The sequence below is a fragment of the Dromiciops gliroides genome, chromosome 2 (assembly GCF_019393635.1).
Source record: "Dromiciops gliroides isolate mDroGli1 chromosome 2, mDroGli1.pri, whole genome shotgun sequence".
Taxonomy (NCBI): domain Eukaryota; kingdom Metazoa; phylum Chordata; class Mammalia; order Microbiotheria; family Microbiotheriidae; genus Dromiciops; species Dromiciops gliroides.
Window position 1 is genome coordinate 192255935 of NC_057862.1, and position 25272 is coordinate 192281206.

Consider the following 25272-nt stretch of genomic DNA (forward strand, 5'->3'; position numbering starts at 1 on the left):
AAATAATTTAAGGAGACACTGTAATCAGTCAGTGGCCAGTGACCCTGTTATATAGCATGGTTCAACTAGTGTTACCCGGGAACTGTGATGTGCCTAGAAATGTCTAGTAGGACCAGAGTGTGGGGAGGGGAGGAAGGGGTGGTGGAGGACTGAAATGGGAAGGGGACAAGGTGAAGCTTTGAGGGAAGAACCCTAAAGTGTTGCTGCTAGTGAGAATGACTATGTTGGAATGTCAGGGGAAATGGTTTGACTAGGGGCCAGGACGTAAGGGGGAGCGGCTGCAGCACGAGCAAGTATCGATGGGGTCCTGGTGCCAGCAGGGGTTACCGGGTGTTGGGGTGAGGCTTTCCGGAACGTCCCGCCAGGCTGAGACGCTGGGGCATCGGCGTGGGGCCGAGGGGCCGTGGTGGGCCGGAGCGGGGTGTGAAGTGAGGCGCTCAGAGGCTCCGCGGGGGGGCGGTAGGAGCTCGGGGCTGCAGCCGGCCCGGGCCGGGCTGGGCCGGGCCGGGGGAGGAGGCGGCGGCTCCCGGAGAAAACCATGAATCAGCGGCGACGGAGGCAGCGGCGGCAGCAGCGGCAGGAGCAGCAGTGGCAGCAGCAGCAACGGCAGCGGCGGCAGCAGCAGCAGAGGCGGCCGCGAGCTCGCGCCCAGGACTTGGCGGTGGGAGCAGCTCTGAGTGCGCGCGGGTCTCCCCCAGCCCCGGGCAGCGGCCGGCTCGCAGGCTCCCGCCCCCTCGGGCCCCCCCGCCCCTCGCCCCCGTCCCCGCCCCCGCCCCCTCCGTCGCGGGCCGGGTCTGGCCGGACGGGCATGGTGCGGCGGCGCCGCGGATGGCGCTGAGGCGGAGCATGGAGTGGTCGCGGCTCCGGCTCCGGCTCCGGCTCCGGCTCCGGCTCCAGCTCCGGCTCCGGCTGCGGTTCCCGCAGCTGTTGCTGGCGGGACTGGCCACGCTGCTGCTCCTGGAGCTTCCAGCCGCAGGTAGGAGCTGGGGTCTGGGGGGAGGGGGCGGCTGGGGCAGCAAAGCCAGGGACCGGGGAGGGGCTGGAGTCGGAGCAAAGGCGGGCGGGCGGGGGTCCGGCTCCCCGAGCCCGAGACTGGGCAGCCGAGGCCTGCGGGGCTGGACGTGGGGTGGCCGGAGGGGCCGAGGCGGGGGGTCCCGGGGGCCATGGTGGCAGCGGAAGGCCGAGCGAGCGAGCGCTGGGGAGGGGGAGGGCGGCAGCCACTGGCATCTGGCCGCCTGTGTCCCCACCCCCAACTTTCTTCTCTGGGGTGGACTGAGTAGCAGCGAGGGAATCGGTCGGGGGGCTGCAGGGCTCTTGATTTTCCCGCCTCCTTCTCCAGGGGAAACAGTTTCTTTCCTCGGGCGTCCTAAGGACCCTCGCCCTCTCCCAAATACCATACACACGGGTCCCCCTTTTAGCCACAGCTACCTCGTACCGAAGTGGGTACCCCCACCCCCACTCCGGACATCTCAGGTATGTAGGATTTACAGTTGGTGGGAAACGTGATACCCTAGTGCCCAGCTCCATGCTCGATCACCACACATTTGATTACACGGGAACATTTGGGCACACCCTTGATAAAAACCACACCAGAATGTGGGCGAAGACACCTGCGAGAATTTTAGAGGCTTTGGACTGAGCAGTTTATCAAGTCGGGGCTAAGCCTAAAGCCTCTGCCGGCACCAGCACCAATCTAGGAACCTCATCTTCAGATTTGCTTGAGTCACAGGGCAAGTCTGGGAGAGGGACTCTTGGTTCTCAAACTCTCAGACCACACCCCCCTGCTTGGTACTTGGTGCATTCTGCTATTTGGGGTGAAAAGAGCCTAGGGTCCATGGACATGGACCGAGTAGTGAGTAATCGTCCTGTGCACCCCACCTTCTAGCTTTCTGGTGAAGCAGAAAGACAGTAGAAGTGTTTTTCAAGCTTCCAGCAGAGAACCTTATACAGAGAACAGACAGACAGACAGAGTGTCAGGGTAACAAAGCAAAGGAGAAGAGAAAAAACCAGAAATGGAACTCCGATATCCTTAAACACAGCTTCTCTCCACAAAGCAATGTGGGGTTGGAAGGGAGGATTTATCTGTTAGGCAACTGAATTCTAGCACTTGCAGAGGCTTGGGGCACTGGAGAACTGTGTTGTGGAAATACAATGTGGTGTGTTGAAAAGAACTCTGGATGTGTAGTTAGGAAGTACCTGTGTTCATGCCGAACCAGCTGTGAAGAGATCATGGGCAGGTTACTTAACTCTGAGCCTCAGTTTCCCCATCTACAAAATGGGGGTAATAGTACCTACCTTATGAGTTGTTGTTGTGAGGATCAAACGAGATGTTTGTGAAGAGCTTTAAAAACCAGGCTTTATATGTGCCGGTTATAATTATGTTTCAAATGAGGAGAAAGGGTTTAGAGATCTGGTTTTGACCCTAATCCCAAGTAGGGACCCCTGTCCCTACTGTTTCTACAAAACTCACTCTTCCCTATTTTGTAGACCTTTCACACCCACAGCCTTTCAGACATTCAGGTATTAATAGAGTGGATGGCTGCCATGTATGTGATCTGACCTGTTTCTGCAAACATATGGTTATCTGCTTCCAGGAAACACTCCCCTATTCCCTTTTTTCTACTTTTACTTGGCAAGGTGGGATGGAGAGAGCTAACTCTAAGCGAGTGAGGAGTAAGTCCGTCACATAGAGTAGCAGAGTTGAGGAGGCACAGAGATATGGAGCATCTTCTAGGCAGTTATCCTTCTCATCCTCATTGCAGCTTCCAGCCACAATCTGGGTAAGAATTCCTGACCACTTTCCAGTTCTGCTAGAACAATCTGGAACCTGAGTGGTAAAATGCTTGCTGTTCACCAGACCCACTACCTTCCCTGTTGGTTTAGGAAATTCTTTTTGTTTTGTTGTTGTTGTTGTTGTTTAGGAATTGGGGGGGAAGGGGAGATGCTTAGACATCACCCTCATATGAGTTTGGCTTACCTTTCCTCCTAGGCAAGCATGGCTAGGGACAGAACAACAAGAATTGGCTTTGCTTGGCAGACAGGAATGGTAGAGAAAGTGTTTCCAGGGAGCTGGCACTGGAAGAAACTGCACCCAGAGAATCTGTCTTACCTCCTTTCTTCTGATGACTGTATCTATGCCACCTGCCCTCTCACAGGCAGTCCATCCTTGCCAATGTCCATGAGGATACGAATCCCAAAGTGATGAAACCTGGGTCCTAGAAACTGGCCTGAAATAGTCCCAGAGATGGGACAGGGAGAAGGGGGTAGAGCAGTGGGCTCTGTCACTTTCACCCTAGCGTCTGAGTTCTACTTCCCCTTCTCTCAGGCCTGAAGCTTATTGGGGCCCCTCTGAAACTGACAGTATCTCAAGGACAGCTGGTGAAGTTGAACTGCAGTGTGGAGGGATTAGAGGAACCAGAGATCCAGTGGATCAAGGATGGAACGGTGGTGCAGAGTGTGGACCAAGTCTATATTCCTATCAGTGAGCTGCACTGGATTGGCTTCCTCAGGTACAAGACAGGAGGGGGCCTGAGGATGTCAAAAGATGGTTATTTCAGTTGGTCTTTAAGGGATGAGTAAGAATAAGCAGAGAAAGCTGGCCTCATGAAACACAGACTTTTAGGTTTCATGATGATTTCTTTTTGTTATGGTGGTGGGGACCACTTCATTCCATGAAATCTTTGGTTTTATTTAGTTTTTTTGGGGGGGGACTTGCAGAGAAGGAATTCAAGCAGTCCACATCCCCTGGGGTCTGACTAGCAGAGCCCCTCCCCCTCAACCCCACCCCTGTTGGTGAACTGGATTCCTTGTCCTCACTGCAGCCTGAAGTCAGTAGATCGATCAGATGCCGGGCGGTACTGGTGCCAGGTGGAAGATCGGGGAGAAACAGAGACATCCCAGCCAGTGTGGCTTACAGTAGAAGGTGAGGAGAGGGGTTGATGGAATACCAGGGACACTCTGGCAAAGACATGCCCCATGTCTCCTGGTGCCCATGGCCCCTGAAAGCAAATGGGAAGGCTGCATTCCCCTCTTGCTTGGCTCAGGGATAAGCTAGGCTACCCTGGTCTTCCTTCTACCCATGACAACACATGGACTCAGAAGGAAATAAGGTCTCTGACTTCCCAGGACAGCTTCTGGTATAGGTAGACCCCTCCCCTCAAAAACTTGGAGATTGTGGTTCAAAGTAGAGCTTTAGGGAGCATCGGGGGCCCTGTGATATGCCACAGATGAAGGCTCTCTCTGTTCTTTGGGCAGCAGGCCTGATGCACCCTGTCCCTGGCCAGACTGCCCTGACAAGCTTGCCTGGGACCGAGAGAAGAGTCGAGGAGCAGGGTGGGGGGAAGGGGGAGGAGGAAGATATGCAGCTGCACCAGCTCAGTTCTGCTCAGCTGAAGAAAACAAAGTGACTAAGAAGTAACAAAGGCCTTGGAACTGTAGCTGGGGCTAGGGCTGGGGCCTGCCAGCACAGCCCTCTGCAGCTCCCCCACCTCCCCGCCCCTGCAAGCCCTCCTTCCCTCTCCCTTATTCTTTTAGAAACTTTGATACAGCAATGCTTTTGTCGGGGGATGCCTTCTGTGACTGGGGCAGGGAAGAGAGCAGGAATGAACAGCTAGGAGGGGGACGGGACTCACTCCTGCTGTGGGACCCATGGGGCAGAGGGCCTTCCTGGGGGACCCTTCCAGATGTGCAGATTCCATAGCCCTTCAGACAGCTGGAGCCCCTTTCATCTGGAGATCCATTATTCCACATTTAACCAAAAAGGCTCTCGGGGGGCCTTCTGTTTTGGGGATCCCTTTATATGTGGGTGTGTTAGCATGTTTAAGGAGGTGGCAAAAATCAGCCTGTGCCTGCTACCCTTTCTTCCTAGGTGTGCCATATTTCACCGTGGAGCCCGAGGATCTCACAGTGCCCCCTAATGCTCCTTTCCAACTGTCTTGTGAAGCAGTGGGGCCCCCTGAACCTGTGACCATCTTCTGGTGGAGGGGGGGCACAAAGGTGGGAGGACCGGCTCCCTCTCCCTCCATTTTGAATGTTACAGGTGAGATCACTCTCAGGAAGGGAGGAGAGAGGGTAGAACTACTCTGGGAGGAAGCCAGCCATGTTGTGACTTGGGAGGTTGACAGGAGAGGGAACTGTCGCTGTCTGAGGAGCCCTCCTCTTAAAGCCTGTCTCTGAATTTGTCCCAGATAAGTGCTCCCAGGCTTCCTGACCCCTGCACCTTGCTGTATGCTCTGGTTGGTTCATTAGTCAGGTGTGTCTTTCTGGGCAGAGAATGCACCCATTACTTGTAACTCAGACTGTGCAAGCAGAGGCAGGGGCTAGTTTATTCCTCTTTGAAAGTGGGGACCGAGAAGACACAATCCTCCCTGAGAAGAGGAATAGGGGGACTTGTTGCAGCCCTGCCCCCAAGGAAGGAATCAGGAATCAGCCCATGTTGGAGTAGGAGGAAAGTCTGGCAGAAGGGGAGAAGCCAGACGGTAGCTTTTTTAGCCTGATCAGTTCCTTCATCTGATCAATTCCATTCCCCCCAAACAGCCTTATTCCCATCATATCCATACAGAGGCAGTATAGTGAATAGTGTGTTGGACCTGGAGTCTGGAAGACCTGGGTTTGAATCCTGCCACAGATATTTAATGGCTGTGTAATCCTAGGCAAGTCACTTAAACTTGTCTGCTCCACAGTTTCCTCATCAATAAAATGGGAATAATAATAGTACCCACCTCACAGAGTCAATTGTGAGACTTCTAGGAGAAAAAGTTCATTTTTTTAGTCATAAACCTTAAAATGCTGATTAAATGTGAACTATTATTCTTGTTGTGGTTGTACCCAGAAGCATCTGCATACACAATCACTGCACCTACATTTGTGTAACACCATTTCATGAAACAAGATTTACATTTTTCTCATTGAGTTTTGAATGGGGGTGGGAGGAAAAGACTGGAGTTGGTCTGAGCGAGTTTGGCAGGGAGTGGAATTGGCTTCTGTCTGGGTTAATTTCACAAGTCTCCAAACTACTGAGGGTCTTGAGAAGAGAGCAAGAAGTGGGAGGGCTGCTGGTCGGGGTGGATGGGAGTTAAGGAAAGGAGACAGTTGTTGGCTGGGCTGACAGGTGGGAAGTGCCTGGCTTTCCAAGATGACTCCAATGATGAGGGGTGGGACAGTAAGCTTTGGGATGGATGCTTGGGATGAGAAGAAACCCAGGCTCTCTTCAGGTTTTATTTGGTTAGAAACTACAAGAGAATCCTTCAGTCAAGAAGCATTTATTGCATATTTGTTCCTAATAGTAAAGCATCCTAGTCCCCATAGTGGGTTACTAAAGACATTGAAGACATAGTCTCTTTCCCCAGGTTGCTTACAGTCTATTTAGGAAGGTATAATATAGAGAAATTTGGAGAAGAATTGCAAAGCCTAGAATCAGTGAGGGCAGATTAAATTTGGAAGGCCTGGTGGGTTATGCAGGGAGGAGGGAATTGAGCTTTTCTTCCTTATAGAGGGAAGGACAACTGGAGCCATCCTTAACTTCCATGTTATTTGACCCCAAAGTTCTGAGTTATCCCCTCCCCTCATCTCCTCACCAGTTCTGTGAACCCACACATCACCTATTATTCCTAGACTCAGTAGCCACCTTGATTCTGACCAGAGTTCTCTGTGTGGTCCCCAGGGGTGACCCAGAGCACTGTGTTCTCCTGTGAAGCCCATAATGTGAAAGGTTTGGCTTCTTCCCGCCCAGCTACAGTCTATCTTCAAGGTAAGGGTGTGTGTGTGTGTGTGTGTGTGTGTGTGTGTGTGTGTGTGTGTGTGTGTGTGTGTATGTAGGGGTGCACGCTCCCAGCGGATCTATCTGAAGAGAAGGAGGGGAGGTGGGGTGGAGTGAGCGATTATAATTGCAAACCGAAAGGAAGCTTTACCTCTTGGCCTCAAGCTCTTCTCACTCCTGGGAGCTTTCTTGGCTGAGGTCTCTGGAAGGAGGGGCTACTACTTGGCATGTGTCCCCAGCCCCTGTAGTGGGAGCACCTGAGGCACAGCCATAGCTGAGATAAGAATAGAAACCTGACGTCACAGAGCAGATTCCCCATCACGAAGCCGATTCCCTGTCAGGGAGGAACAGCTGGAGCCGGCCAGGACTCTGGCTTGGCCTCTGCCTCTTTCATCCCTTTCAGAGGGAAGAATGGTGGTAGTGGAGCTTTGCTCAGGTTGGTGATCAGTGGGGTGTTGTTGGATTCCACTTTGCCTCTGAAAGAAGGGATGTGAAAAATGGGCTCTGTGAGTGTAAATGTGTGTGTGTGTGTGTGTGTGTGTGTGTGTGTGTGTGTGTGTTTGAGAGAGATACCTATACATGGTAGAGCCAGACTGCTGCTGAAACAGATGTGTCATTTACATTTGTAGAGTCTGAGCTTCTCCCCTCCCTGCCCCCACATCACTGGCCTTGGTCGGGCAGGCTTCTGGTCTCAGAGACTACATCATAGAGAAGGCCTCATGCTCTATTCCAGGCTCTGTTCCAGGCATGGCAGCTATTCTGTGTTTCCTGCTATGAGAGAAAGAGAAAGAGAGACCTACACTCATATGGGCTCCTTCTGAGCTCCAGCAGAGCCCTGATGTGTTAGGTGTTAAATAACTCATGCATTGGTTGAAATCCTCGTTTGTGGTGGGGAAGGGAGGGAAGATTCTGTAAGATTTAACTAAAGGGAGCATTAGCTCAAGGCTAAAACCTTGCTTGTTTTTTCCTCCTTGTCTCCTGTTCTTCCTGTCCCATGTTCCTCTACTTTATAATCTCCCTGACGTTGTGGCTTTCAATCTCTTCTTTTTCTGAGAGAGAGAGGGAGGAAGGGAGGGAGGGAGAGAGAGAGAGAGAGAGAAAGAGAGATAGCATAGTCACTATAACTGGAGGCATATGGGGGTTTTGAGCAGTCCTATTCAGGCTTAACATACTCCAATCTCAGGGTCAGCCCCCAGGGAATCTAAGGAGGAGTCTAAGGAAGCAGCTGGGATCAATACCCCACAGTGAAAGGATGAGAAGCAAAGAAGTCAAGAGACATTAAAAAAAAAATAGGCCTCTGAGACCACCAAAAGTTGACTAATGCCAGACCTCCCCCTTGCAGCACTTCCAGCAGCTCCCTCTAATGTAACAGTGACCCGGCTATCTAGCAACAATGCCAGTGTGGCCTGGATTCCTGGCTCTGATGGCCGAGCCCTACTCCACTCCTGCACAGTCCAGGTACAGTTCTGGGAGGACCTGGTCTGGGGAAAGCTGAAGGTGGAGATTACAGGACTGCCCTGTTGTGTCTGTCAGACCAGCACCTTGTTGGTGATGAGTCACGGTCTTGTGACCAGTACTCACTAGGCTGGAGTTCTGTATGGTAGCAGGACCCTGCTGGGTGGCCAGGGTGTATTCTCTCATTAGAGTATGCTTTGTGCACTCACCTGAGCTCCAGCAGAGCCCCGATGTGTTAGGTGTTAAATAACCCATGCATGTTAGTGGGAGGGAAGGGAAGATTAATTAAGATTTAACTCAAAGAAACATTAGCTCAAGGCTAAAACCTTGCCTATTTTTCCTTCTTGTTTCCTACCCCTCCTGCCCCATCTGACTTTGTGGCTTCCAACCCCTTCTTTCTCTGATTTCTGTGCAGGTAACAGAGGCCCCAGGAGGCTGGGAGGTCCTGGCAGTGGTGGTTCCAGTACCACCTTTCAGTTGTCTGCTTCGAGGTTTAGAACCTGCTACCAACTACAGCTTAAGGGTTCGATGCACCAATGACTTGGGACCTTCTCCATATGCAGACTGGGTGCCCTTCCAGACCCAGGGTCTAGGTAAGAGTGTCAGGGGCTTGACCAGAACCAGCGTCTCAATTGTGAAAGTCTGTTCAGAGAGGGAGGTTGTAGGGTAAAGGTATAACCTTGGACAAGTCACAACTCCTCCTCTTCACTTGCCTCATCTACAAAATTGTGGGTTTGGACTGAAGTCCCTATTAGCTCTAAAATTCCAGTGAAAGGATGATGACATACATATCTTGATGACCTTTATTGTCTTTTCTTTTACTCCCATCCTTCCAAAGAGTGTATAGCCCTTCTCTTTCCCTGTCTTCCTCCAGAGCAAAGAGTATAGCTAGAACCTGGAAAAGTGGGAATTGAGAGACCAGGGAATGTGGGCAAAGACTAGGCCAGAAGTAAAAACCCTCATGCTCTCCACCTTCCCCACTCCAGACTGTGCTGATAGAAAGCTTAGGTGGGTTTTCCAATAGAGAGAGGCAGGGGGGCTGTGGTGGAGATGTGAGGTCTGAGTGATGCCCGGGTTGTTTCTCTTTTGGGTGCAGCCCCATCCAGTACCCCTCAGAACCTTCACGCCATCCGAACAGACTATGGTCTGATCTTGGAATGGGAAGAAGTCCTTCCTGAGGGTTCTAGTGAGGGCCCCCTGGGGCCCTATAGGATATCCTGGGTTCAAGACAATGGCACTCAGGTAAGAGTTGAGGACCATTCTCTTCCCAGTCTCCTCCACTCTCCCCACCCGCATCCCTACATCACCCCCGGAACTAGCAAAAAAAAAAAAAAAAGGTGGGCTTCCCGTTTCCAAGTCCTTTTGGGATCTAAAGGCTCCTTTGACAATGATCCCCCACCTTTAGCCTAGAAGGGGATCTTTTCAGAAATCATTGGGTTATTTCTCAAGTTCACACCTCCCTAGGATTCTACCACTACTGCCACTTTGTATGCAGAGCAGGCAACACATTCCTGCATGAACTGGGGGAGGATACAGATAGCTGTTTTGCTTCCCTTCCTCAGTGCTTGGCTCCTTTGGCCCCCTCCCCCACCTTTGCAAGCTGAGATGAAATGTTTGTGTTGGTGGGAAGGCCATCAAAACCCTTGAAGTCAGGAATGTGACTGATTTCCTGCATGGTGTAAGATTGATTCATCCCACCTTTGAGCCCTCTGCCCTTAAGCTCTGCTATCATTCCACTTTGCCTTAGCTCTGGGCTTACTTTCTCAAATTCTGTTTTGGGGTGGGGGGGGGTCTCTTCCGGGCTGCAGGGGGAGCTGACTGTTCTAGGGACTAGAGTCAACCTGACTGGCTGGGATCCCCTGAAGGATTTGACAGCCAGAGTGTGTGTCTCCAATGAAGTTGGCTGTGGTCCTTGGAGCCAGCCTCTACTTGTCTCCTATCATGACCACGCTGGTGAGACAAAAAGGGGATCTGTCTGATTTTACAACCTGTTTTCCTGATGGGAGGGTTTTCCTGGTCCCCACTTTCTTCTATACCTGGCAGGTTCAAAGGCTTAGATCCAAACAAAGAAGTTCAGGGCCAGAGATTAAAGAGCCGTGGGAGATGATCACTTTGGGAGGAAAGGGACTTTCTAAAGACCCAAGTTTCCTATGCTCCTTTAAACTCAAGATTCTTAACCTGAAGTCAGTGAATTAAAAAAAAACAAACACATTTGGGATAACTATTTCAACATAACTGGTTTATTTTGTAGTTCTGTGTATTTTGTGTATTTAAAAATATCTATGAAAATGAATCCATAGGTTTTTCACTGCCAGAGGATTCCATGACAACAGAATGGTTAAGAGCCCCTGTTTTAAACCTGCTTGTCTTCTGGGGTCTTTTTCCCTTATTCTATGGCTTCTTATTCTGATTTTTGAAGATGAGCCTTAGCAAGTCAGATAGCTTCCCTAGGAATGTTCTGAGGGACTTCTATACTGGACATCTATACTAGAAACCCATCCCCTCTTTCCTCCAGGCCAGCAGGGGCCCCCTCACAGTCGCACATCGTGGGTGCCTGTAGTCTTGGGCGTTCTGACAGCACTTGTGACCGCTGCTGCCCTGGCCTTAATCCTGCTTCGCAAGAGAAGGAAGGAAACACGGTTTGGGTAGGTATGGGCCTGGAGTGGTACAGAAACATGGATTTGGGACTGCCCCCCCCTCCACATAAGTAAAAGCACCCAGGAACCTGACCTCCATTTTTTTGTCTCTTTCCCATGACCTTTCTCTCTATGTCCTGTGGCTCACTAGGCAAGCCTTTGACAGCGTCATGGCCCGTGGGGAGCCTGCCGTTCATTTCCGAGCAGCTAGATCATTTAATAGGGAAGGCCCAGAACGAATTGAGGCCACACGTAAGTCACCTGTATTGAGGTCCCATGAGGGCTGCCCCTTTAGACCCCATTTTGTTTCTTGTGAACTCCTGCTCCTCATTTGATTTTGGAGGTGGGAGGTTACTCAGGGGTACAGGAAGTACGGTGGGGTCCTAGCCACTACTCAACTTCCCGTGGGTTTTTACTGCCTTTTCCTCCTTCCCAGTGGACAGCCTGGGTATCAGTGATGAACTAAAGGACAAACTGGAGGATGTGCTGATCCCGGAGCAACAGTTCACCTTGGGCCGAATGTTGGGCAAAGGTCAGGTGGCTGACTGTCTTCAGTGAGCTGGAAGCCTTTTGCCAAAGGGAGGTGGGAGTGTGTCTGAGCATTATGTGCCTGGGATTTAGAGGGTTGCTACAATTGGGACCCCCTGGGACAGGGAAAAAAAGGTGCTCTCTTGGATCATGGGGACTTGGCAGGAAGACCCCTAAATTTAGGAGGCTTGGTGATGGCTGGGGAAGGTGAAATTCTGAGTGGAGTCTGCCCTGATGTGGGTGGTTGGGCTACTCCTTTCTACTTGTAGCAGGTTCTATGATTCTGTGGCCCTTTGATGCTAAGCCAGTTTACTTAGTCTGTGTCACTGACATGCGTTCTTGGGCCCTGCCCCACCCGTTTGGGGAGCTCTCTGGGAGGAGACAGAAGAGTTGGATTGGCTAATAGGCTCAGCTACCACTCCAGTATCTTGGGAACAGAAGCTGGAATCTCACACTTGACTGGTTTCATCCCTAGGCGAGTTTGGGTCAGTGAGGGAAGCCCAGCTGAAGCAGGAGGATGGCTCCTTTGAAAAGGTAGCAGTGAAAATGCTAAAAGGTAAGTGGGGTACAGTGCTGAAGGATATGGCTTCCAGCCTCGTTGGGGGGAGTGGTAGAGGCAGCTATAGAGCCCCAGCCAAACCCACCTCTGGGGATACAGGCTTGAACACCTTTGGCAACTCTGAAGTGGGAACACCCAAGGGCAAGCTCAGGAAGTTAGTGTTGGTTCTAAGGCCTGCTTCTGTATCCATGTTGCTGAATGACACTTCTTCCTTGGGTTTGAGTCTTGTAGTCTTCATGATTCTCCTAACTACTCAGCTTCTTAGGCCTGGCCCGAACACCTCCAGCAGAGCTGTGTCCTCTAGTGGTCCAGTACCCCTGGGGAGATTCAGTGGGTGGATGGCTTGAAGGGAGGGGCCTGCCCCATTTGGGAGGTACTTCTCACCTCTTGTTTCCCATCCATCTTCCTAGCGGACATCATCAACTCCAGTGACATCGAAGAGTTCCTCCGAGAGGCTGCTTGCATGAAAGAATTTAACCACCCACACGTGGCCAAGCTTGTTGGTGAGATGGTCTCTAGGGGAATCTGGTGCCAAGGAAAGGGCAGAGATAGGAGCACGGATGGGAAAGGCTCCAGAAAGGAGGGAATGTCAGCCATACAGGGTGAATGACCAAGAATGACACCAGGGAGTGGAGCCCTCCAGCTGAAGAATCTGATTAGAATGTTCTCTCGATTCCGAGAGTGATGAACACTACCTGTAGAATCAGAGGACCGGGGTTCGAATCCCATCTCTGACACTATCCGTATGACCTTGTAGGGACATTAAACCCTTCTGATTTGTTCCTCTGTGAAAGGAGAGAGTTGGGCCACACGGCCTCTAACATTCCCAATATCTTGAAATCTGTGATCCTAAGAGCAGCCCCCAGAACCTATACAAGGGAAGTCCAGTTTTCTGTGAGGAATAGTGAGACCATGTATAGGGGGACGTCATCATAAGGGACCCCAGGGTCTGGGCCTTTGGTTCCTTCTCCTGGGCTAGTACCTGGCAATAGAGGTACTTACCAAGAGGGGCTGAGACACTGATTGATTCAAGGAACTTTGAACTGCCCAAAGGGGCATCTTCCAGGTGACTGATATCCCTCATTCACTGGGCAGCATAGCCTTAAATTTGAGGGAATGCTATATCCTGGGGCCAGGAGAAAATGGGAAACTTATTATGAGACAGGAAAGTGATTAGGAACACAGCGTACTCCCTGTTTTCTGGCCCAGTCACCTAGACCCTTGCAGAGTTTTCCATTTGTCTGAATAAACAACCCCTTCCCTTCACCTTTCTTTCCACCCCTAGGGGTGAGCCTTCGGAGTCGTGCCAAAGGCCGCTTGCCTATCCCTATGGTGATCCTGCCTTTCATGAAGCATGGGGACCTACATGCTTTCCTCCTTGCCTCCCGAATAGGAGAAAACCCTTTTGTGAGTATTGGCATTGAAGGCATGTGTGTGTAGGCTGGAAAGGAACATGGAAGAAAGAGCATTTGGGAGAAGAAGGGCATGGTAGGCAAGACTGGGGGAGATGAGGAGGAGTCGGGACTTGGTTGCAGAAAATGAAGCGGGGATGGGGAGCTTTTCAGAAGCTTCTCAGGAGAATTCAAGAGAAGAAGGAATGGTCTATTTTCAGCTGTGAGCCTAGACCTAGCAAGGACATTCCCTTTCAGGCCTAGTGAAACCCTCAGGGTATTCTAGACTGAGAAGGTATCCATTCTAGAAAGAGACTTGATTTCTTTCTTTCTTTCTCTTTTTTTCCCCCAAATTAAAAGACATTTTTTCCTTCCATCCCCCCTTCACTAAAGAAAAACAACTCTCGTAACAAATATACATAGTCAAGAAAAACACATTTTCACATTAGTCATGTTCAAAAATGAGTATTCTGCATATTTAACCCATTTCCTTTCAGTGAAAAAGTGGGTGTCATCACTTCTCTGGAATCATGGTTGGTCATTGTATTTCTCTGAGTTCTTAAGTCTTTCAAAAGCATAATTTTGTTTTTATTGTGTACAGTATGCATATAGTATATGTAGTATTGTATATAGTATATTCTCTTAGTTCTACTCACTTCACTTTGTATTAACTCTTATACAGTTTTTTCTAAAATGACTTTCTTCTCTTTCTTCATGTTTCCTTATAGCATGATAATATTACTTTATATTCATATACCGTAATTTGCTCAGCTATTCCCCAGTTGATGGCCTCCCTTTAGTTTTCATCACAAAAGGAGCTACTATAAATATATTTATATGTAGAGGACCTTTTTCTTTATTTTCTCTTTAGGGTATAGAGCTGGCAGATGTGTAGCTCAAAGGACATGTAGAGGAGTTTAATAACTTTGGGGGCTGAGTTCCTAATTGCTTTCCAGAATGGTTGAACCAGTTCACAGTTTCTCCTTCCTAGTTTCTTTCTCAGCTTTGCCAAAACCTCACCTTGGCAAAAGTCCTTCACCCTTTACCCCTCCCTCAGATTTGTTGACACTGGAGTTGAGGAAGTCCTTTGATCAAGGGGCTCTCCGTGCTCTCTGTTCAGCTGTCTGTGGCAGGGCCCAGGACTAAGCTTGCTTGTTTCCTCCTGGCTAGAACCTGCCCTTGCAGACACTGATCCGATTCATGGTGGACATTGCCAGTGGCATGGAGTACCTGAGTTCCCAGAATTTCATCCACAGGGACCTGGCTGCTCGGAATTGCATGTGAGTGAGGTGCCAGAGGACCTGAGGGGGTGGGAGTGGAGATCAGAGAAAAGAAGCGGTAGAGAGCTGTCCAGTAGCCCTTAGATTGAGAGTGTGAACTGCAGTTCAAACTAGAAGGAAGATGGCAGGGGTTGCTATCAGTCCCAGCCTGGCTATTGTGTTCAGAATTGTGCCCATTTCTTTCTTTTTCTTTCTTCCTTTTTTTCCCCAAGGCAATGAGGGTTAAGTGACCTGTCCAGGGTTACATAGCTAGTAAGTGTCAAGTGTCTGAGCCGCATTCGAACTCAGGTCCTCCTGAATCCAGGGCTGGTGCTTTATCCACTGTGCTACCTAGCTGCTCCCGTGCCCATTTCTGGTCAACAAGAGCCTGATGCCCAAAAGCCAGCTTAGAGATTGCTGACTTGAGAGTCTCTAGGAAAGAAGTGGGCAGGGTCAGCCCATTGATTCCATGCACTTCACTCTCTTTACAGGTTAGCTGAGGACATGACTGTGTGTGTGGCCGACTTTGGGCTATCTCGGAAGATATACAGTGGTGATTATTACCGGCAGGGCTGTGCCTCCAAATTGCCTGTCAAATGGCTAGCCCTGGAAAGCTTGGCTGATAACCTATACACAGTGCATAGTGATGTGGTGAGTAGAAGGATTTGGGGCCAAGTGGAGCAGGGATTTGAGTGTTTTGGAACAGGGGGACTGCAGAGTAGAATGAGGGCCAGGATCAACACACAAAGGCCAGGACTGCTTACCCTTCCAGTCCCATAGGATTGGGACTGGTTGTTCTCACATGAATTATCCTGTCTAGTAGCAGCCCTATCCTTAGGTAGTGGGGTTTATTTTCCCCAGGAGACCTAGCTTTGACAATTTTTTTGACCTTGATTTTGTTCTAGTGGGCGTTTGGTGTAACCATGTGGGAGATAATGACTCGGGGACAAACACCTTATGCTGGTATTGAAAATGCTGAGATTTACAACTACCTCATCAGTGGGAACCGTCTGAAGCAGCCCCCTGAATGTCTCGAAGAAGTGTGAGTGCTCTCCAGAAAGTTAGATGGGGACAGTAGGAGGGCAGGAGGCCCAGGTTAGGTTTTGTGATGGATTGGTGATTGTATATAATCATAACTACTGATAGAAATCCCTGGCTACTCTTTCTCTGAGTGGTGACTTCTGCTGAAGGATGATGGGATCATAGGTCTAGAGCTGGAGGGGACTTCAGGGTTGAGTTATTCCAACCTCCTCATTTTATAGTTTAAGAAACTGGGGCAGCTAGGTGGCGCAGTGGATAGAGCACTGGCCCTGGAGTCAGGAGTACCTGAGTTCAAATCCAGCCTCAGACACTTAACACTTACTAGCTGTGTGACCCTGGGCAAGTCACTTAACCCCAATTGCCTCACTAAAAAAAAAAAAAAAAGAAACTAAGGCCCAGGCAGATTGGGACTTGCCCAAGGTCATGCAGGTCTCTCATTCAAATCCACCAATCCTTCCACTTCTCCAAAGAGTCTGAGTTGGATCTCTTTCCTCTTCTCTCTCCTTCAGTATCTCTCTCCCCTTCTTCCTCCCTTTCTGCCTCTGTCCCTTCCTCTCCTCCTCTCTCTCCAGAACTGATTTCCTAATTTCTTAACAGTTTCATGAAGTCTCTGCCTCTATGTCTCTCTCTGTTTCTCTATTTATGGAAGTGATTTTTTAAATGTCTTAACAATTTTATGAAGTCTCTGCTTCTAAATCTCTCTGTTTCTCCTTTTCCCTCTGGAAATGGTATCCTAATTCCTTAACAATTTCATGAAGTCTCTGTCTTGTCTCTGTCTTTGACTCCCTTTTCTCCTTTTCCTCCGGAAATGCTTTTCTCATTTTTTAACAGTTTAATGGAAAAAAATCATGTTCTTCCTATCTAGTGCTTCCCTATTTCCTTTATCTCTCCTACTCCACCATCTCCCCACTTGACCCTCTCCTTATACCTTCTTTAGCTTTCCCAGGAATAAACAAGAAATCTATCCCCTCTTAATCCCAGAGGCAGGAGCCAGAAAGAGATTCTATAGCCATGATTTCTCTGTTATCCCTCCTCCTTCCCCAGGGCCAGGCTACTTTGAGCTGTTACTGCTGGTATTTAGAAAGAAAGAAAGAAAAAAGACACCTCCCCTAGATTGAGTTCTCTCCTACTCAGAATGAGTGGGTGGGGGAGGAGAAAAGCTGAAATGCCTATAGGAGTCTTCTTACCACTCAAAAGACTGGGGCTGCAGCTGCCAGTGGGGGTCTCTGCTTCCCTCCTTTCACTATTCTGCCACAAGCCTTGTCTTTCCAAGGAGGGGGCTGATTGTTGAGGGAAGAATGGTTCCTTCAGATCCCCCACTGATTGCTGGTGAAGGGTCCTAGAGTCCGGAAGAGGCTTGAGATTGGAAAAGGGGAGTCCTAAAGAGAAATGACCAGCCTCCCTCCCTCCCTTCATTCTGGAAGGTCTTAAGCATCCAGAGTGGGGAGTGATGGAGGGAGCAGGGAGACTGTGCAGCCTAAGGCCCTTCCTTTGCTAGGGCTGAGTTGGCAGATTCCTCCTTGTGTTAGTAAGCAGAGTATATACCATGTGGGGGGAGAGGAAGAAGAGGCTGTAATATCAGTGTCACTCTGAAGCTCTTTCTGTAGTGATTAGCAGAGCCAGGCTTTTCCTGGGCTTGTGTGAAAGCTAGAGCCATCCCTGGCATGAGAGGAAGGCAGGATGAAATCCATAGTGCTTTTAGGGAAGGGACAAATTCCTCCCACAGGTGAATAGTTTTGGTTGTTCCACCTTCATCTATGACAGAAACAATTCAAGTAGATGCCAACTTTCTGCCAACTGAACAATTCTGGCTTTAGGCCTGAGAATTAGAGTTCAGCAGGGAAAGGATGGGCAGAAACAGACATTAAAATCCTGTTGAAGAGTTCCCTGAGACCCATTTGGAGTGAGCAAGGAGAAGGATTAGAGGGAACGGAAAAGAGAGAGAGAAGAGAGAGAGAGAGAGCCCTTATTTTGAGACTCCATCTTAATAGATACAGAGAGTGAGCATGTCACTTCCTGGAGACAGGAGAACCCTGGGTTCGAATCTTAGCTCTGGCATTCACAAGCTGTGTGACCACTTATTAGTTGTGTCACTTAAACTTTTTGAACCGCAGTTTCCTGTAAGGAAAATTGGGATAAATATAGTTGCGATTCCTGCCTTAGAGGGGCATTGTGGGGATGCAATGAAATGATGTTGAATTTAATTCAGTAAACATTGATTGTGCCCACTATGTGCTAGGCACTGAGCTAAGCGCTGGGAATACAAAAAGAAGCAAAGAACAAAAAGCTTACGATCTAATGGAGGAAGACAACAAACAAACAAACATGTATGAACAAGCTATATTCAGGATAAACAGGAAATAATTAACAGAGGGAAGGCACTGGAATTAAGATGGGTTGGAATAGGTTTCCTGTGAGAGGTGGAATTTATTTGGGGCTTCAAGGGAGGCAGGGAGGTGAGTGGTCAGAGCAGGGGAGGGAGAGCATTCCAGGCATAGGGGACAGCCAAAAATGCCCAGAGCTGAAAGATGGAGTGTCTTGTTCTTGGAGCAGCCGGGAGGCCCTGTAGGTAAAGTGTGTCACACAACCTAAAGGAAAGGGGAGTGGATCTGTGATTTCACTGGTATAGGGAACCTCCCAGGTGAGGAAACTCCCTTGATCAGTGCAGATTGGCAACTTTCCTGAAACTTACAGACTTAGAGAGTTGCATAGAGCACTCAAATGTTAAGTGACTTGCCCAGGGCCACACAACCAGAGTGTGTCCGAGACGGCTGAGCCTTGAACTCAGGTTTTTCTTACTTCAAGGCTTACTTCTTCTTTTTTTTTAGTGAGGCAATTGGGGTTAAGTGACTTGCCCAGGGTCACACAGCTAGTGTTAAGTGTCTGAGGCCAGATTTGAACTCAGGTACTCCTGACTCCAGGGCTGGTGCTCTATCCACTGTGCCACCTAGCTGCCCCAAGGCTTACTTCTTTATCCACTACCCCATGTTGCAAACCTTAAAATGCTACATAAAAATGTCATCTTGCTATTATACAGGCCTCCACAGTTGAAGAAGAAGCAAAGACTTCTTCAACTATTAATAGTTTTTTGGTCCCTGGCTCAGCTCCTTCCTGGTCAGTGGTTGGTGCTACCAGGGGAGGGATGAAGGGAGCTGGCTTCTGGCCATTGCATCACAGTGGACAGATGCCAGTTGGCTTAGTCAGCCTAGGGACTGTGTCTTGGCCAAAGCCCTATGCTCATGCATTCAGGCCTTTCCCACGACCTGCTGTGGGGTGGACATGATGAACTTTCTTCCCTTCTTCACTTTGGGGGGGCTCTAGAAGCAGCCATGGGTGAAGGGGCTTGACGCAGTGTTATGTAGGTACAATAATTCACAGCTTCCAGGAATTTTAGTCATGGGGATAAATAAGGAAATTGTCAGGGAATTGGCTCTGAGCAGCTCAGGCTTCATTCTCTTTCTTGGGGTAGGATTTTTCCAGACCCTGGGGGTTTTTATTTTAGAATAGAACTGGACACCACCTTTTGGCCTGCTAGCCTAGTACATTGAAATGGTAGACTCTTAATAACAGGCACGTCTGTTGAACTGGGTTGGCAGAACAAACCTTGGGAGATAGGGTTTGGGGCCTGGCCCTCTCCAAGAATTCTGAAGACTACAGTCTTGATGCCGCCTCTCCTTGGAAGGAGACTAGAGACCCTTTTCCCCCCCTTTCTTCAGCAGCCTCTCTGATCTTTGTGTTACAGCTATGAGCTCATGTACCAGTGTTGGTGCTCGGACCCCAAGCAGCGCCCTAGTTTCCTGACTCTTCGGATGGAGCTAGAAGAGATCCTGGGCCGAATGTCTGTTCTCTCTGCCAGTCGGGATCCTCTTTACATCAACATCGAGAGGGCTGAGGAGCAGGCAGAAGGGGGTGGCCAGCTGGGTGGGGACCAGGCCATCAGTGGGGATGGGGATAGGAACAGTAATGGTACAGGACCAGTAGGTGGTGTTCCCAGTGACTATCGCTATATCCTTAGCCCTGGAGGGCCAGCTGAACAGTCCGGGGAGGAACAGCAGTCAGAGGGGGCCTGTGGAGAGGCCCAGAGGCGGATGCTCCTCTAGCAGGGGCTGTCGGCACATGGAGGCCGTTAGCCTAACAAATGAATGGGTATCCTTGGGGGACCAGGGGGAGGTGTCTGGCTGGCTTTGCTGGCTAGCAAAGCCCCCTGCCTTGATCTCAGCCCAGTCAGAAGTGTGGGGGCTCCTGTGGTAGTCCCTCCCAAGTTATGTTGGGGACTGAGCTTTGGAAGCCTGATATGACCAAATCGCCCAATCCCAGTTCTTCCTCCAATCACTCTGGGTCCAGCCAGCCTGGCACAGGCTCGTGACTTTTTCATTCGGGTAGGGAGGGAGGGGGGAGGTAAGGCAGGCCTAGTTGTCTGGACACTGGCAGCTGCTACTCTGTGGTTACATCCCCATGGTTACGATGGGTGGGGGCCAGGAAGGAGAGGAGATAAGTGGCACTATTCACCCCTTCCCTCCCCAGTGGGCTAACCCTGCTGCTTTAGTGCATGTGCTGAGCCACCCCCTGCTTGGGGAGGCAGCTCTGCCCACACCACTGGTTTTTAATTCTCTAGGCCTGGCTTCTTCAAGGTACATAGAGATCAATTTACATTATACTCATGCAGGTATGAGTTGGTAGGGAGAGGGAGGTTGGTGGGGCAAACCGTCTCACCTTGTAGCGGGGATTGGATGTCAGTATACTCAGGTCTGAATAACCCTTTGTCAGCAGGACCACTGGAGGGGGGGGGGGCCTACCCTGCCAATGGCCCATCCCTATTGGGTGCTGCACACTCCTTAGGTCACACCTATGAGAAAGCTAGACAACATCAGGCTGCCAGGTGCCCTTCCCTTGGAAATAAGGGGAGAGGTGGGGCCTGAGGAAGGATTCTTAGGACCAGATGTGTCTGGTCCTATAAGGGATGGCATCCTTTTTCCACTAGTGAGGGAAGCACCCTCCACTGTCTGTTTGGAGCATGCTACAAGAATCCTAATCCCACTAACAAAGGCAGCTGTGTCTAAGCCCAGAGAACTTTCTGGTCCCACTTCTTCCTTCCCTGCTGAGTCCCTCGATCCTGACTTTGCCTTTAACAGAAGCCTCCTCTTTTTGCCTGCTCCCATTCAGAACTACTGAAGTGGGAGGAATTTAGGCCAGAGGGGAAGGGGTTATTATTGATTGCTACCATTTCCATGGCAGAGATGGCTGTGGGGAAAAAGGGGTGGCAGTAGTCTGCCTTGGGTGGGGGTGTTTCCAGGCTGTTAGATGCCGTTTAAACACAGAAATAAAAACAAACCTCAGAACAGCCATTTGGAAATAGTCATTTCTTCTTCTTTTTTTTTTTGGTGGGGCAATGGGGGTTAAGTGACTTGCCCAGGGTCACACAGCTAGTAAGTGTCAAATGTCTGAGGCTGGATTTGAAGTCAGGTCCTCCTGAATCCAGGGCCAGTGCTCTATCCACTGCGCCACCTAGCTGCCCCTCTTCTTTAGCTTTCAATCAAACACTATCCTTAGATAGGTTTGGAGAGGGTAGGGAGAAAAGTTAGGAGGCTGTGATACTGATTTCTCACCTTTCCTCCCAAAGCTGCAGAGAATTATGTCTTGGGCCTATGTGGAATGGAACATGTAAGTATGTAGGGAGACCTAACTGGTTGTTAAAAGCCTGTACTTTCCTGGCCAGTCTCTCTGCCTTTAAAAGTAGCTCAGGAGAAAACAAAAAGGATTGTGTGTAGTGCAGGGAGCTTGCTTGGGAAATAGGTTGCAGCTGATGCCATCAAAGAATTAGAATGGGGGTGGAGTGAAGAAGCAGCCCCCTTCAGAAAATTTCAGGAAGAACCTGTTGTTGCCAGAACCGCTTCTGGTTTCCATGTGGTAAGGAGATGGAGAGAAAGCCACTAACTTTAATCAAGGTCTGTAGGAAACAAGAAGCAAAAAAACTCACCAGCTTGGGCTAGCCTTACCTGTAGGAGACTACTTAATTCAATTCAGTAAACATTAAGAAATTAAGGCATGGGGGCAGCTAGGTGGCACAGTGGATAAAGCACCGGCCCTGGATTCGGGAGTACCTGAGTTCAAATCAGGCCTCAGACACTTGACACTTAATAGCTGTGTGACCCTGGGCAAGTCACTTAACCCCCATTGCCCTGCAAAAAAAAAAAAGAAAGATAAGAAATTAAGGCATGCAAAACCCTGTGCTAGGTGCTAGGAGATACAAAGATGAGATAAAGTCTTCAGCTTCATGCATGGAATTTAGATTCTGGAAGGGTTTGCTATCTCTTATAATGTGACTTCGTGGGTACTTGGGAGAGACCCCAGCCCCCAAATACCTCTCCTTTGAGGATGCCATGTGGTCTGGATTTCTACCATTAGAAATTTCTCCTATGAGTTAAGAACATTGTTGTGGATGTCCTCTCTTTAATGCATCACAGAGAGGTGGCCATGTAGAAAACCTAATGCCTTAGCTTATCAGCTCAGTTTTCTACAGGATAATTAGCAAATGGAAGAGCTTGGGGGCAAAAACCATTTATTAAGGTGCAAAGCGCTGTGCTAAAACTCATTGTACAGAGGAAATGTGATAGGAGAAGGGAAGGAACTTGCCAAGGTCACTCAATTAAGTAAATGATAGAGGTCAGGCTGCAATCCAGTTTAGTTTTGACTGGAAGCAATAAAAAGATAAGCAGTGCAGGCCAGGTTGCACCATTTAGAGGGGTCTAGCTGTCCAGAGAGTAGCCTGAGTTTCACATGAAGGTATGGATCGGTTAACTGATGGAGTTGAGGCGTCAAGAAGGGGGCAGGGCACCAAGTCTGCCTATTTGAAAAGTTTCACAATCCTATCTGCTGCATTCATTTCTTGAACCAGACCCTGGCAAACAATCTGGCCAAGAATTTTTAAGACCACAATCTAGGGAGGGCCACAAGTTTTATAGATCTTTGTAAACATCTTGACTATAACAGGAGGTTTCTGGTCGGGGAGCAAACTCTCAGGAGCAAACTTGGACTCTAGCCAAATCCTAAAGAGGTGGGAAAGCTATTGGCTTCCTAGAAAAGAAATGTGTTATCAATTTATCTTTCCCTAAAACAGACTTTTACTTTAAACTCAACAAATCTTTACTGAGGGATACCCTTGAGGAATCAATTTTGACAGCTATTGCCTGGTCCCTTCTTAAGTAGGCTTTCAAATTCTATAGTTCCCACTCTGTAAGAAAGGCATTGTGATGAAAGCTGGGCATACAGAGATATACAACAATCCCTGTCCTCAAAGAGCTTACATTCTTCTGGTGTGGTGAACTATGTATAAGAGTACAAAATAAAGAGTACAAGAAGCAGAACTGAGCTGGGGTGGAAGCAGGGTGGGGAGGTGTGGGAAGGGAATTGGGGGCCTAACATAAGGTAGCCTCTGAAGTGAGCTTCTAAGGAAACTAGGTATTCTAGGCAATGGTGAGGAGGAAGTGGATTTCAGATAAGCAAGTCACTTGTGCAAAGGCAGACATGAGAGAATTGGCATTCTGGGAATAGCTGGCTGGCCAGTTTGACTGGAGTGGGAAATGTATGAAGAAAAATAAGTGAAGTGAAACTGGAAAGAGATGTGAGAGTCAAATGGTGGAAGGTTTTAAATGCCAGGCTGAAGATTCTGTATTTGATCCTAGAGGCAACGGGGAACCATTGAAGAATTTTGAACAGTGAGCTGATGTGCTCAGAGCTGTGTTTGAGGATCATCAATTTGGCAGAAGAGTTAGAAGGAAGAGTCTGTAGGCAGGGAAACCAATTGGGGAACTGTTACAGTGGTTTTAGGTGAAGTGATGGGAACATGAAGAAAGGTAGAATAGGGGTCTTTAACCTCTTTTGTGTCCTAAACCCCCTTTGGCAGTCTGGTAAAACCTATAAACCCCTCAGAATAACATTTTAAAATGCATAAAATCAAATACACACATTTACAAAAGAAACCAAGGGTTAGTGAAAATAAAGGTATATTTTTTTCCCTTCCAAGTTCATGGACCTCAAGGGGTTCAGAGATACCACCATCCTGCCTAAATCTGGAGTAGAGGTTTTTTGAGTGGAAAAAAGGGAATAAATGGAAGATTTAGGAGAATTAGGAGGACTATGCTGTATCAAAGGATTTGTTTTTAGACATTTTTAAAATTTTTGAGTTTTAATTTTCTCTGTCCATTGAGGGAGAGGAACCCCCTCCCTACTTACTGAGAAGGCGAGGCAAAGGATTAATTTTGATAGCTGTCATCCAGCTCCTTCCTAATCAAGCTCCCCCAAACCCCTTTCCTCCTTCGACTCCAAAGAGAGATGCCTTTAAATTACTTCTCCAGTATGCTCCCAAGGCCTTCTAAAGGATCCAGACTCAAATTGCACGGGTCACATGCTAGTACCAACACTACACAGAGGGAGGCTAGGCAGGGGCTACTCTGTGCAGAGCAGAGACAGGAGCAGCTTGTTCCCAGTCCTGTCTAGGTTGGCTGTAACCCAAGCCTGTCTCTGGAAACAGGGGACAACATCCCTCCTTCTATACTAAGTGTTATGCCCACTCAGAGGGTGATGCTGTTACCCAGGCGCTCTTCAGGTTGGGGAGAACAGCTGCCTGTCCTTGAAGTTATACATTAGTGTGTGCTTTTCCAAAGGGTAATGAGCACATGATGTCAGGAACAAAGCATCCCCCAAGTCAATTTTGTTAATTCTCCCTGTTGCCCCCTACCTGGAAAATATTCCAAGTTCACCAAATGCTCTTCTTCCTTCTAAGTCCCCTGAGAGGTTTGTTTCCTGTATGTTACCCACCTCCAGATAGAGAGGGAATAGACATAAGTTCAGAAATAGACATGCAGTTTTGGACATAGCCACCGTATGGATTTGTTTTGCTTGACTTAACGCTCATTTGTTACAAGGGTTTTCTTTTCTTTCTCTTGGGTTTTTAATTGGGGGAGGGGGGGAGGGAAGGGAAAAGGGGAGTTAACAATAGATGATGCCAAACCGAAAAGAGGGCCATGGAAACAGTTTTTTAATGCACTGAAGGGAACAGAAGAAAGAACCAACAAGATGGTTTTGAAAGTAATGTGTAGAATTTATTATATACTTAAAAAAAAAGAAAAGCAAGTTGTATGAAATGAAGACTCATGGTTTTTCATATAGAATTCTCTTTTTGTGTTCTGCTGTGTGTATAGGAACGATCTGATTTCTTGTTTAAGTTCATAATAAAGGTTTATTTTAAAAGTTTGCTTCTTTTAAAAGAATTAAATTTAGCTCCTTAAGAATAGAACTAGCTATGGGGAGTAGGAGAAAAGTATGTGATCTAATTTGAGTTGGGGGGAGGCATCCTACTTAGCAGGTTTCCATAATACACTGTGCAACTCAGCTCTCCCTCTTTAAAAAAAAAATCTAATCGCTTCCTTTTCCCATTGTTGTATTCTGGTTATGAGTTGTATCCCTCTAAGGGTCTAGGGTTACCTCTGAGGTCATATTTCCCTCCTTGTATAACAGTATTTCCCTCTCTCCCTTACTTTACTCCTATTCTTTGTGCATTGGCATATAGACATCTGAGGCCATATCGTTTCTGCCCCCCCCTTTTTTCCCCCTGGAAAATAACTGGATCTTTTCACTATTATACACC

General features: G+C 48.7%; 1 protein-coding gene across 1 annotated transcript; it reads left to right on the forward strand.

The window, feature by feature from the left end:
- Positions 1 to 828: 828 nt before the first annotated feature.
- TYRO3 (TYRO3 protein tyrosine kinase) lies at positions 829 to 20967 on the forward strand. The gene is made up of 19 exons (XM_043983885.1): positions 829 to 976; positions 3326 to 3509; positions 3822 to 3922; positions 4868 to 5038; positions 6662 to 6748; positions 8100 to 8215; positions 8628 to 8805; positions 9309 to 9454; positions 10021 to 10165; positions 10728 to 10857; positions 11000 to 11100; positions 11285 to 11380; positions 11852 to 11932; positions 12346 to 12438; positions 13221 to 13342; positions 14497 to 14606; positions 15077 to 15236; positions 15491 to 15627; positions 19369 to 20967. The coding sequence occupies exons 1-19, from the start codon at positions 829 to 831 to the stop codon at positions 19724 to 19726; spliced, it is 2664 nt and encodes an 887-aa protein (XP_043839820.1). The 3' UTR covers positions 19727 to 20967.
- The last annotated feature ends 4305 nt before the right edge of the window (positions 20968 to 25272 follow it).

Excerpts from the sequence above, each read along its gene's own strand:
- TYRO3 (XM_043983885.1), top strand. The coding sequence starts at position 829 with ATGGCGCTGAGGCGGAGCATGGAGTGGTCGCGGCTCCGGCTCCGGCTC. Across the intron at positions 8,806-9,308 it reads CTTCCAGACCCAGGGTCTAG|CCCCATCCAGTACCCCTCAG; the intron begins GTAAGAGTGTCA and ends TTTTGGGTGCAG. Across the intron at positions 10,858-10,999 it reads AGGAAGGAAACACGGTTTGG|GCAAGCCTTTGACAGCGTCA; the intron begins GTAGGTATGGGC and ends GTGGCTCACTAG.